The sequence below is a fragment of the Oncorhynchus kisutch genome, linkage group LG5 (genome assembly GCF_002021735.2).
Source record: "Oncorhynchus kisutch isolate 150728-3 linkage group LG5, Okis_V2, whole genome shotgun sequence".
Classification (NCBI taxonomy): Eukaryota; Metazoa; Chordata; class Actinopteri; order Salmoniformes; family Salmonidae; genus Oncorhynchus; species Oncorhynchus kisutch.
This window is the reverse complement of record NC_034178.2, coordinates 24,494,216-24,506,867: the sequence shown is the minus strand read 5'-3', so window position 1 is coordinate 24,506,867 and position 12,652 is coordinate 24,494,216. Positions and strand designations below refer to the sequence as shown.

The 12,652-nt window shown below is 39.8% G+C and overlaps 1 protein-coding gene across 2 annotated transcripts; it reads right to left on the bottom strand.

Annotated features, from left to right (window-relative positions):
* Positions 1–2,733: 2,733 nt before the first annotated feature.
* LOC109890793 (DNA damage-inducible transcript 3 protein) lies at positions 2,734–8,189 on the bottom strand. 2 transcript variants are annotated; one of them, XM_020482827.2, is made up of 4 exons: positions 8,055–8,189; positions 6,492–6,556; positions 5,712–5,925; positions 2,734–5,431 (listed from the first exon to the last, which is right to left on the bottom strand). In XM_020482827.2, the coding sequence occupies exons 3-4, from the start codon at positions 5,865–5,867 to the stop codon at positions 4,685–4,687; spliced, it is 903 nt and encodes a 300-aa protein (XP_020338416.1). In that variant the 5' UTR covers positions 5,868–5,925; positions 6,492–6,556; positions 8,055–8,189; the 3' UTR covers positions 2,734–4,684. The 2 variants fall into 2 exon arrangements, with proteins under 2 accessions (XP_020338416.1, XP_020338417.1); XM_020482828.2 differs by lacking the exon at positions 6,492–6,556 and having other exon boundaries at positions 8,055–8,182.
* Positions 8,190–12,652: the final 4,463 nt, after the last annotated feature.

The window sequence follows — 12,652 nt, the reverse complement described above, 5'->3', positions numbered from 1 at the left end:
ATGTTCGCGTGACCTACCGGTCAAATAAACATGTTTGATATTTCTTTGTCCCTGATGACTGTTTAACAAAACCTCTTTCTCTTCTACTTTATTTGCTCCAGGGGGAGAAGGTGCGGATGCTGAAGGGCCAGAAGGCAGAGAACGCTGTGATCAGAGTGGAGGTCACCAAACTACTAGAACTGAAGAAACGGCTATCCCTGGCCGAGGGAAAGAAAGAATGCCCCAACCCCAGCTAATACTGCTCAGGCTGTAAGGAACAGAGTAGACGTTGAGAGAGCCAGGGAGCTAACACTCGCTGTTGCAGAACAGGTAAGATGAGGGGTACGGGTGTAGCAAATTAGGGGTGGAACAATTAAATTATGAAATAAATTGTCCCCTAAGCCAGTTATATACTTCATGATTTTCTCCAGAAATGTCTTGTTAGTATGATATCCGGGACATCTTCAGAATATAAATATGAAAGGACATGCTCCCAATGTTAAACCTCCTGATCAAATATCAAAACATTATATTTATTTTGTCACAGATGCGCCATTACATAAATCCCAGACATTTTATGATGACATCTTTAAATGGTAAATTCTCATCTTATACCTTATCTTATGCCTTAACATTAGAATTCTCTTGAGTGTCTAGTAATGTGAAAGGTAATGCAACCATAGGATTTCAAAGCATGTCACTGTGTCCATCTATTGGCTTGAGTTAATAATGTACTAGTTTGGCAATGACTACTGTCTATCTGGTATTGATGACCCGGCTTCACATGATACGTCCAAGAACGTCAAACAGCTACACCCAGCTAACTAACCCAGCTAGCTTCTACACCTGACCACGCAGCGAGCTTGGCACCTTGTGCAGACTAAGTAATGGGGCCTTTTTAGTTATTAATTTACCATTTTGTAATCACGACAGTCTAGCTGGTTATGATGAAAGTGTCTTGCTAGTCAATGATTTACTAGTTGATAATGCTGACTCTCTGTGTCCAACCTCTTCTCTACTCTGTTTATGTGCCAGTTATGTAATGGTTTAATAGCTGGTAATGATGACTGAGTCCTTATAGCATTATATTGTATCTCTATCATGGCGTCTGTGTCTAACCTCTTCTCTGCTTTTCTCTGTTCTGGGTCAGGGGGAAAAGGTGGTAGCTAATGATTTAGCCTGCTAGTTGTTAATGACAACTGTGTCATCTTAAAGGGACTGTGTCATGTTAGGGGGAATAGATGTTATTTATATATATATATATATATATTTTGTTTAACTTTATTTAACTAGGCAAGACAGTTAAGAACAAATTCTTATTTACAATGACGGCCAAACCCGGACGATGCTGGGCCAATTGTGCGCCGCCCTATGGGACTCCCAATCACGGTGATACATGGATGTTAGGTAATGATTCACTAGTTGTCAACGACGACTAGGTCTAATACAACCTACTCTCTGGTCTGTCTCTGATTCAGGGGGAAAAGGTGAGGACCCTAAAAGGCCAGAAGGCAGAGAAGGCTGTGATCGGAGCAGAGATCACCAAACTACTGGAACTGAAGGAACAGTGTGTAATGGATCTCGTCCTCCTCTTCTGAGGAGGAGTAGCGAGAAGGATCGGAGGACCAATGCGCAGCGTGGTAAGTGTCCATAATGTTTAATAAAAATGAACACTGAAATACAAAACAATAAACGTGAATCAACGACACAAACGAAACAGTCCCGTGTGGCACAAACACTGACACGGAAAATAAACACCCACAACTCAAAAGTGAAACCAGGCTACCTAAGTATGATTCTCAATCAGGGACAACGATTGACAGCAGCCTATGATTGAGAACCATACTTGGCCGAACACAGAAATCCCAAATTATAGAAAAACGAACATAGACAACCCACCCAACTCACACCCTGACCATACTAAAACAAAGATATATTAACAGAATTAAGGTCAGAACATGACACAGTTAGACTTGGCTGAGGGAAAGAACCCTGAACCTGCCCCTACGAAAGACAAGAAGTGAGAGAAGGAAGACAGACAGAAAGCAGGAAAATAAGAGTAGAGGGAAGTAAGATTTCAATAATTACCTTAATGGAGAATAGGATCAAGAAATATGAGAATAACTTCTGTAAGACAAGTCTATGACTGGATGAAAGACAATGTGATGTGGGCTGAGGAAAATGGGGGAATTGAAAAGGTGTTGGGTTTAAGGACAGATCAGTAAGCAAAGACAGGGATATTGAAAACAGTTACAGCATATTCTGACATCAGAATAGTTCTACATGTCTGTTCTCAAAGTAGAAGGTTCTAGTAGCCTGGTAGAAACCAGCCTGATAGCTGCTGGCATTCACCATTCTGTTTTACTGCGCCATATCCATCGTGAAGTGAAATAAAATGGTGAAGGCAACGATCGTGCTGATTCCACCAGGCTAAGGTCCTAGAATCTAGTGTCACTATGCAGAAATCAGAACAGGTCCGTGTGTGATCAATGTCAGGTTTGGGTAGATGTTTAAAAATATAATACTATTGTTAAATTATAAAAAATAAAAAAAAATTATATCCCCCTTACCCATTTATTCAATCAAATAAATAGCATGGCTACAAGTAACGTTTTGCAAATACCGTGGAAAATGAATACAGAAAAAAAGATTTTTTTAAGCATTCGTTTGGACCTTAATATATACGAATCTCACTTTTCTCTCTCTCGTCAACTAACCGGAGTACGTTCAAATAAGCATTTCAAGACACTGAAATTGTTTTAAGGATTTATTAGAAAATGTGAGCATATAATAAAGTAAATACAATATAATGTTTCATGTAACAACAGAAACAAAATACATGGATGTTAGTTTCCTCTAATTCAACCACCAATCGATACATATTTTATAATAATAAAATGACAAATTAATATGGGTACAGTAAAGGGTGTATATATTACAGTATAACTAGGTATAATACATGGTTATATCAAATATATAGGTGAATCAGGGTAGCTCTACATTGTAAATATTACTACCTCCAAATTCAGTCAATTTGATAGAAAAAGGTCAGCGTAGAAAGAAAAATAACTGGGTCCTAGGTGTAGAAATATCCATACACACTAAAGCTGCAGCGGGTTATACGAAAGTAGAAATTGAAAAACTACCAATCATCATTCTCACATACTCACACTGCACTGAGTACTGACAAACTTTCCTGAGCTCCATATTTCCTCATAAACTATGCAAGAAATATTATCTCTGCTTGCTGTTCAGCCTTTAGGATTAATCTTAGATTTTAGAGGTTGGCAGATAAGGGATAGCCTGGGATCCAAACTGATTTAGCTATGTTTCATTGTTGTCTCATTGGGGAACAATGGTACGCAAAGCATTCAGTCTGATTTAACCAGGCTAGATAAAGGATAGGGTGACAATGAAATGCACTCTCCGCGTTCCACACTCTACCGTCATACTAGGGATGAGCCCAACTATGTTTTTCAGAATCAATTCATTGATGGTTGCGAGGGCAGATTAGTCAATAAAACTCCTAGCAATGGTAAATATCACCTGTATGTGATTAGTCAATTCCATAATGTTGGAGTCAATGCCAACACCCTTGATCAATTAATCCAATAATCAAACTCATCCCTAGTTCATACAAATCCCTTCACTAGGCTGAATGATCTAAACCACGCCCAATCAGTCTCATTCATTATGGCATGTAACAGAAAATGTAATTGTGTGTTTGTTGATGAACAAGCCCAAGTTGGTCTTCCGTTTGGTGCCTAATGAACACGACCCATGGAATGCTTCTGATGGGTGTTGGTTAACAACTTTCATAGAGAAGCTTCCAACCAATTCCTTCATTTTGGAAACGAGGCTGGTGCCCTCAATCACTCAATTGAATCTAACTCATCATCCCCTACTTCATACTGAACACTTCACTAGGTTGGATAAGCGAAAAACGCCATAATCAGGATTGAGCTCATCATGGCAAAAAAGTTTTAAAGCGTTTTGCAACAGAAAACCTCTATCAGCGTTTCTTATTGGATGACTCCAGGTAGACCCACCTTCTCTTTCCATTTGATTCCTAATGAACAAGTCCCATGTAATGCTTGCGATGGGCGTTAACTGTTGATGCTTCCGATCAATTTCTTAATTTTGGAATCGATGCCCTCAATCAATTCATTGACTCTAACTAATCCTTACAGTACTTCAAACTGAGCACTTCAGTAGACTGAATGAGCTACACAATCGTACAATGCTTGTGATGGGCACTAATTGCTACCCATCTAGTTCAAATGTGCTTCCTAAAATCCAGCCCTACATAAATACAGTACACTAACATCTCAGAGGCATTGCATGATCCACCTGCCATTTAAACCGTTTCCTCCATTTCCTTTACATGCTGTCTATCTCTCTCTCTACATTTGCCGCAATGCTGCAGTTCCTTCTCTCCATGGTTTTCCTTTGACTTGCTCTTTCTTTCTAACTTTCCTTCTTTCTCTCTCTCTCATACAGTTTTGAAGAAACTTTTAAGTTTCTTCTCGAAACACGTACGTATCTTTTGGTTTCTTTCTAACCATCATCTAGAAATGCATTTCATGGTCACCCCAATGTTCACCCTTCACCGCGAACCTGCTATTCCAAATGTTTATGTTCTGCCTTGTGTTACTTCTGTCAACCTGCTACCTCTCATCCCGCTCTTCTCCTTGCTTTTCTTCCTTCACTTCTTGGTGTTAACTAGTCTCTCTATCAGGGCTCTGCGTGTCCTCTGCACCTCCTCTCCCAGTCTGTCTATCTCCGCTTTTAACCTCTCGTTCTGGTCCGTCAGCTCCTGCACCTTCCTCTCGTTCTCCTGCTCCCTCTCTCTCCTGCTCTTCTTCGCAGAAGAGGAAGAGGAGGATGAGCGCGAACCGGTGGAAGGGAAGGACAGAGAGTTGCCTCTCTTGCGTTTGCCCAGCCGAGACAATGAGAAAGCGGTGCTAGTAAGAGAGGAGACAGGAGAGGAAGGAGGAGAGCAGTTGAGAGAGGGGGAAGGAGAGGCGGCGGAGGAGGAGCAGGAGGGTGAGTCGGGGACACATGGGTGTTCATCCTCCTCGCTAGTGGAGGGAGACGCAGGCTGTTGGACATTGTTGGAATGATGATGATGGTAGCTACTGTCCACCATGCCCAACCCTCCCTCACTCAGCAGCTCAAAGAACTCTGGGGGTAACAGGTCCCCTCCTCCCGAACCTCCCTCTCCATCTCTCCCTCCCTCTCTGTCCCTAGGCCTCTCCGTCCTCTCCTCAGCTGGATTCAGACACAAGGTGGTGGAGGAGGGGGGCGGATGGGTAGGAGGCTCCTCCGGAATTGTGACCCTCTGGACACCCTCTCCTCCGCCCCATGCCTGCCCTCCAACCCCCACCCCCACCCCGTCCGTCAGCCATGTCAGGGAACAGCTCTCCAGGACATCCAGGAACTCTGTCTCTTTCTATGAAGAGAGATATAGAGAGGAGAAAGAAGAGAGGGAAGGAAGAGTGAAAGAAAGAAGAGAATAAAAAAGAGGAGCGGTTATGTCAAAGACCCTTCTTACATCAGCGCTCTTGAAAGAGTTGCATCATGAAGAAGAGAAGACAAAGAAGAGAAGATGAAACAACATTTTGGGATAACCAACAACCGATAGAAAAACAAAACACAATCAGTCATCGATCACTTTGTTCATAAATCAATCAATATAAAAAATAAAAAAACGAATTATAATCCCAACTGACCTCTGAGCAGGGAGGGGCGCGAGTCAGCTTGGCCCCACCCGTGTCTGATCCCAGTATATCCTGCAGGTCCTCATACCACGCCTCCAACTCTGCACCACACAGCGGCCCCACACCAGGGGGGTACGGAGGGGGCAGGTGAAGCCACTCGGTAGTCATCTCTGTCACTCAGTCGCACAGATAGTCTTTCACAGCCACACGCTGGTACACACTGGACCTGGAATGGTGGTGGAGAAAGGAGGAGCCGGTTTTAAAATAATGTCGAGACAGGAGGGTTTGGTTTTAGAATGATGAAATAATTATTTAATATAGCATCTTTAGTGTGAACCGTTATGGGGTTTCTATACAGTAGGCTAGACATCGGGATCGACATATTACCAAGAAAGCTGTATGTGAAAGAGCTGTGCAATAGAACTGGCTACGTTAGCATGTTGTTTGTAATTATCAATTGTTGAAGAAATATATACAATCGAACAAAGTACCGGTATTATAATTTCTATATTTAGTGAAAAAAATCCACTTTTCATTGAAATTGTAAAATAGTGACACTCTTTGGACAAATGGCTGTACTGCATGAATCAATTGATGATAGGATTCTATAGACAAAAACATGAGATGTAGTGATGACTACATTTCAAACATTATCAAGTTAAAATCTAGAAAAGAAATGCATTGATATAATATAAATATGATGAGGTTAACTTGACAGCCATAGACAAAACATCCAACACTCAGTAAAAACAACACAGAAATCTAAAGAATTAATGGGGAAATGCAAATCACCTTTTGAAAGTCTCTTATAATCAAGTCTGGCAATTGGTTGTTGGCGATAATTTGTCCCAACAAGTCTAGAAAGAAAGAATTCATGACATGAATTATTGGCAATTATTGTAACAAATACATAATACAGTGTGATGAGATGTTAGAATTTGCTTAAAGGAACATATTGTATAACAGCAGCCATAGAGATGTCTCCTCAAATTAAAGCTGATGCAGTCAACTTGATAAAACAACCTGCTGACAATACATTCATAAAAATGTTGAATAGGCCAATACAAATGATTTTCTATAAAGAAAACGAATGCAATAATTTGACAAACTACTGTACTGGCTTCACGTGTTCTGATTATATTTTTTTTAGGGAAAATCACAACAAAATCAGGTCATTGATTTGCCTCATGTAAACAAAGACTCCGTAGGTGTTCTATGGCGCCCTCTGTCTGTCAAGGTCCACAATTAATTATATTTCTATCAAAACATCCTTCCTTGAGTTCGATTTACACTAGCTCATGAAAAAGAAAATATATAATTGAAATCCAATTTTCCGAGTAGAAAATATTTGGTCTAAAAATAGTTTTATCCTTAATATTGAATAGTAAACGGTACTTTGAAACCACTTGCTCAACACAGGAAATACATGGCTGTCTGACCACAACAGACATCGAGCAAAGAAAGTCGTTATTGTGGTCAGAGAAACTGGATTTAAAGTACCTTTAACTCTGCCACAATCAATAAATGCAGCCCAATTCTTGACGAATACTTTTATGATCAGTATCTATTTATTCTTGAATGTATTGTTTGACGAATACATTTCAGAAAAGTGACATTTATGCAACTGTATGCTGTTTTTTTCTCGGATGTGGTCTCAGCTCGCTCTCCATCCATCCAGCCAAGCCAAGGCATTACGTCATGGAATCAAAGTACCGGACGAGTGAAACAAAAGCAAGGGTGAAAACTGACACCTCCAATGGGTACAGAACACTGGGATGGGAACACAAAGCTGTTCTATTCTATTCTACAGGAAACTCAATGAACTCAAAATAGCAAGACGTGCGACCTTATTCTTCTTTGTCAATGCAGATAAGTGTTTGTTTTATTTAATTGGCTATTAATATAACACAGCCTATATACTATCTGGATACATGACATCCTATACATTTATCAAACAAATACTTTGTCTTTGATAACAGTAGTCTACATAAGTTAATAAAACCGAAACAAAAGTTTGCAAAACTTGTACGCGTTTGACAGCTCAGCTGTCACTGATATCAAACTTTGGTAGAGAGATAAAGCTCGTGGTAGAGAGAACGCAAAACTTGGGGTCAAAGTCAAATAAGCAGATAAATGCCTCCCTGAATCTTGAATAAAAATATAACAACTGTCAATTATAATTGAACTAGAGCAACTGCTCTCCTATAACAGACATGGGAAAGTTGCCAAAACATGCACATTCCTATTTCTAAAGGAAAGCCAGAGACGATCAGCTGCCAAATTAAAATTAGAACTCTTGTAGAAGGCATTCAACAACTCTTAAAAACTGTAGACAATAAAATAAAATCCACTTACCCTTTTTCTTTTATTATTTCGCTTTCTTGACTGTCTTGGGTTCGGAGTATGTATATATTTTAGTTGAGATTGGTGATAGCTCATGTTAACCATTGTTCGGCTTAGTATAGTGAATGTGATTTTTGGAAACTCCCGGTGGTGTTTATATAAGGTGAGCCAACCGAACTTAACGTGGAGATTTTTTTTTTTTCCACAACCAAACACCATTAGCTGACGATGAAATTACTGACATCCAGATGGTCCAATCATAATCTACGCGCTCAAATATTTTGCTTGGTGACATCCAATGCGTAATTATCTTCTACAGTGAAGGCGGGCTTTAAAATGTCTTGCTAGTTGTCTCCGTCGTAGTTTATGTGACCTGAAGATGTGATGCAGTCATAAGACGGCCAGGACGAATTTGGGGCGTATGGGAGTCACATGAAAGGAATGATGCAATGCTTGGCAACAAATTTCTAGTCAGTGATAAGACCGGGAGAACCAGAACATGTTTTATTTAAGTCTCTCTCTGGCTCTAACATTTAAAAAAAAAAATACACTTATGCAAGAATATTTTAGAATGTCTAAGCAAAGTTTTTCTTACACATATTACACTAGAGGCTATTTGTAATTTCTGTTCAGTTATATAGGCTAGTGAAAAGAATAAAGAAAGCAAGTCCGCTTGGAATAATGGCTTATTTTCTATGTAAATCCAATAATTGTGTGGTTTTTATTTTCCATTTTTGATATAGGCTTGATCTCACAATTCTCTGGTAGCTCTATTGTGTCTTTATTTTTGGGGACCGATTGTTTTCTTTACGCGCGTGAGGGCCACATTGTACAGTCGGCCTTTAATCAAGTCTGTGTGTGTCATGTTATGTGAAATGCTTTGAAATTCGACTGCTATCCCCCAACTGTAGCCCTGTCTGTGTAAATAGTGTTATTTCTCAAGAGTAGGCTAGTATAGCCTGCTGCAACAATTGAACTTAAACCTATTTTTTTCCTCAAATTAAACAACGCAATATAGCCCATTTATTGCAATAAGTGACAGCCTATAATAATTAATTGTTTGTTTTGTTTTCTTTTATTGCACGTTTATTCTAAAGGAACATCATGTCATTCGGATATTCATTTCAGAAATATAATTTATTGGAGTGCCTGTGCGCGCTATCAAAGCAACATCACCACGCTCCGATTCAACATGTCGAAAGCCAGTTTCTAAATTGGGCGTTCCCCAAAACTCCTCTACCGCATCGTTTCGAGGATGATCGTGAACAGGCTACAACTGTACAAGATAAAAGATAAGACACATTTTTATTAAGGTTAACCGTTTAAAGCCAACATTCTCATTCTAATAAACAATCGCTCACTTCTTATTCTATCTCATGTGCCATTTCGTCTTTGGACACTTCACGTCGAAAAATATTCAAACTCCGAAGGACAGATAAAGTGTTTAAATCCATGTTTATCAGCCTAGCAACAGCAAGCCTAGCAACAGCGCCAAGTGGGATGAGACGCGTCGCGTGCGTGAGTAGCGAATAGAAAGCTCCACGCGCTGTCTCCAGGAGCAGGGTTAAAGCGCGCGAGGAGCCTTGGTTACCACGTCACGACTTGAGGGGCTGTTGCTGAGTAGTTGAGCGGAATACTTTCTCTGTCTAATGTTTATTGAGTCCCGTCGTGTCGTGTGTATTGTATTCATTAGTGGGATAAAGGACACAGGGTTGTTGGCACAGGCTGGGTTTTTGTTACGACCGTCTAGGGTGGAATGGGCAGGGAGGCAACAGTGTTTATAAAAGCAAAACACAAGTTTAGACTACACCACAATGTTATTCCCTTCATTTATCTAAATTGTTAGTTCGATAATTCTAATAAAATAAATACTATATGTAATTCTCATAATCATAGGCCTAATAACAATTCAATAATAATGTAGTAATACTAACATTCCTGCTAAGGGTGCTTTACAAACAAAATCAAAATTAAACAAAACTGGGAAATGTTATTCACAAGAGAATCAAAAGGTGGGAGGCATTAGAGAAATCAATAAACTACAAAATTGTACTAATAAACATTATGAGCTTTTTCATTTGAATATCTGGTATTTTGTCGCCTAGTGTGTTTATTTTCTAAGAGGATTTCTTTAGCTACATGAATGTGTCATTAGCCTCTGCCAAGTCCTTTCTTATTATACCTCAGTGGCCGAAAGGTTTTCAGGGTAATGGAAAGGGAAAGTGGGATACCTAGTCAGTTGTCCAACTGAATGTATTCAACTGAAATGTGTCTTCCGTATTTAACCCAATCCCTCTGAATCAGAGGTGCGGGGGGCTGCCTTAATCGACATCTACGTATTCGACGCCAGTGGGTTAACTGCCTTGCTCAGAGGCAGAATAACAGATTTTTAACTTGTCAGCTCGGGGATTCGATCCAGCAACCTTCCGGTTACTGGCCCAAAGCTCTAACCATTAACAAGGTGACACCACTGAGGTGTAATAATGCCACGTTCAAGTGCTAGTCTGAACTAGGAAACTGAAATGTCCGACTTGCTAACTGGTTAAACGCAGCAACGTGTATAACTACAACAATTTAGCAAGTCAGACATTTCAGAGTTTCCTATTTCCGACTAGTACACAAACATAGCATAAGAATGGGGAGACACCTATAGAGCCCCACAGTGGAGATGTCATAATACCCATAAAACCTAGCGGTCAAACAGAAATGGTGCCAATAGTTTTTCCACCGTACATTTTTCCATGGGGTATTTTAGAAACACTTAAAATAAGGGCTGTGTTTTGTGTAGGCTCACCCCGGCGTGAAGTTTTAAGCATGTAAATCTCTCTTGGACAAGGTGACTTTTATCAGTATATTCGGCTGTATATACTCTCAGATTCGAAAATGCTGATAAGCATCAAAGTCGAAATCATGCAAGACTACAAATCCCTGCAAGCTCCTGCACGTCATCTCTAGCTGACACCTTTGCTAACAGGCATTGAGTCAATTTAAAACTTGCACAAGACAGTTAACAGAATTGTCAATTGAAAGAAATGTAGCCATTTTATGAATTACTAAATGTAGCTAACATTAGTTAATAATCCAGAGATTTTAACCTTTGCCTCGATTCGGCAGTCTCATCCAAATCACCATGACATTTGTAATTTTTTATGACAACCAAATTAGCAGCTAATTAGCATTTCATTTTTGGGGTTTAATACAGGCGAATATATTGATGAAAGTCCCCTTGTCCTAAAGAGATTTACATGGTTATCAAAATGTCACGCCAGGGTAAGCCTACGTGAAACACAGCCCTTATTTTAAGGGTTTCTAAAATCCCTTATGGGAAAAATGGATGGTGGAAAAACGATTGGAACCATTTTCTTGTTTGACCACTAGGGTATATGGGTATTACGACTCTGTGATACACGATACTGTGGTACGCAACACTCAATCTTAACTCCTACACCACATTTATTGCATTGGTTGAACAGTGCAGAAGAGAACCTCCAGCACCCGTTTTTTCTTCTTAGTTTCAGGCATTTCTTTTACACCTGCTACGTTAGGTTAATGTGTCATAAACGTAATACCAAGAGGAGTTGCGTCAAACAAAGTAAATAAAGGATCACACATGTTTACCACTGTGTTATTTGTGTATTACCTCCCAGTGGAGGAGTGAGTGGGGTGTGTATGAGTGTGTTCATAGACAAAACAAAGAAGGCCTTAAAATGTTAAAAAATATATATTCTTGGCCAAATGTCAATAGTCCCACACAAAATCAATACAGTTAAAACAATAATAAACTCTCACACAACCTCCCTTTAACTAAAATGTCAAACGGACCTACAGTGCATTATTAGTATACCAAAGGCACTGAACATAAAAGGGAGCGCAGCACAAACAGAGAAATTATTTCAGTGTAAAGTACTGAAGAAAGGGATAAAGACAGATGGTCTTAGCTGTTGCATCCAGGCTTCAATTATTATCTTCCCTGTGTCCTCCAAACAGACCAAGTGGTTCGTCCTTTAAAAGTTGCAGCATACTGTGTCGCAGCTTGCATGGTGCCGCATAATTCTATGGCACGTTATTTAAGTGTGAACCACTGGTGCCATTAGTCCTAGTTCGACCACCAGAGGGCATCTTTGAGAAGCATTTGATAGGCTTACAGTACTGGGCTATTTAGCTGAAGAATCCCTGTGTCATGCGGGCACGCAGGAGACCAGTGTTCAATTCCCCACAGGGAGGAAGGAGTAGACTGTCCTTGTAAATAAGAATTTGATCTTTAAAACCTCTTGAAACTAGGGGGCACTATTTTTATTTTTGGAAAAATAACGTTCCCAAAGCCTATTTCTCAGGACCAGATGCTAGAATATGCATATAATTGACAGCTTAGGATAGAAAACACTCTAAAGTTTCCAAAACTATAAAAATATTGTCTGTGAGTATAACATAACTGATATTGCAGGCGAAATCCTGAGAAAAATCCAATCAGGAAGTGACCCTTATTTTGAAACCCCTATCTTTCTATGCATCCCTATTGCCCATTGAAAGGGATATCAACCAGATTCCTTTTTCTACATCTTCCCTAGGGTGTCTACAGCCTTTAGACGTAGTTTCATGCCTTAATATTG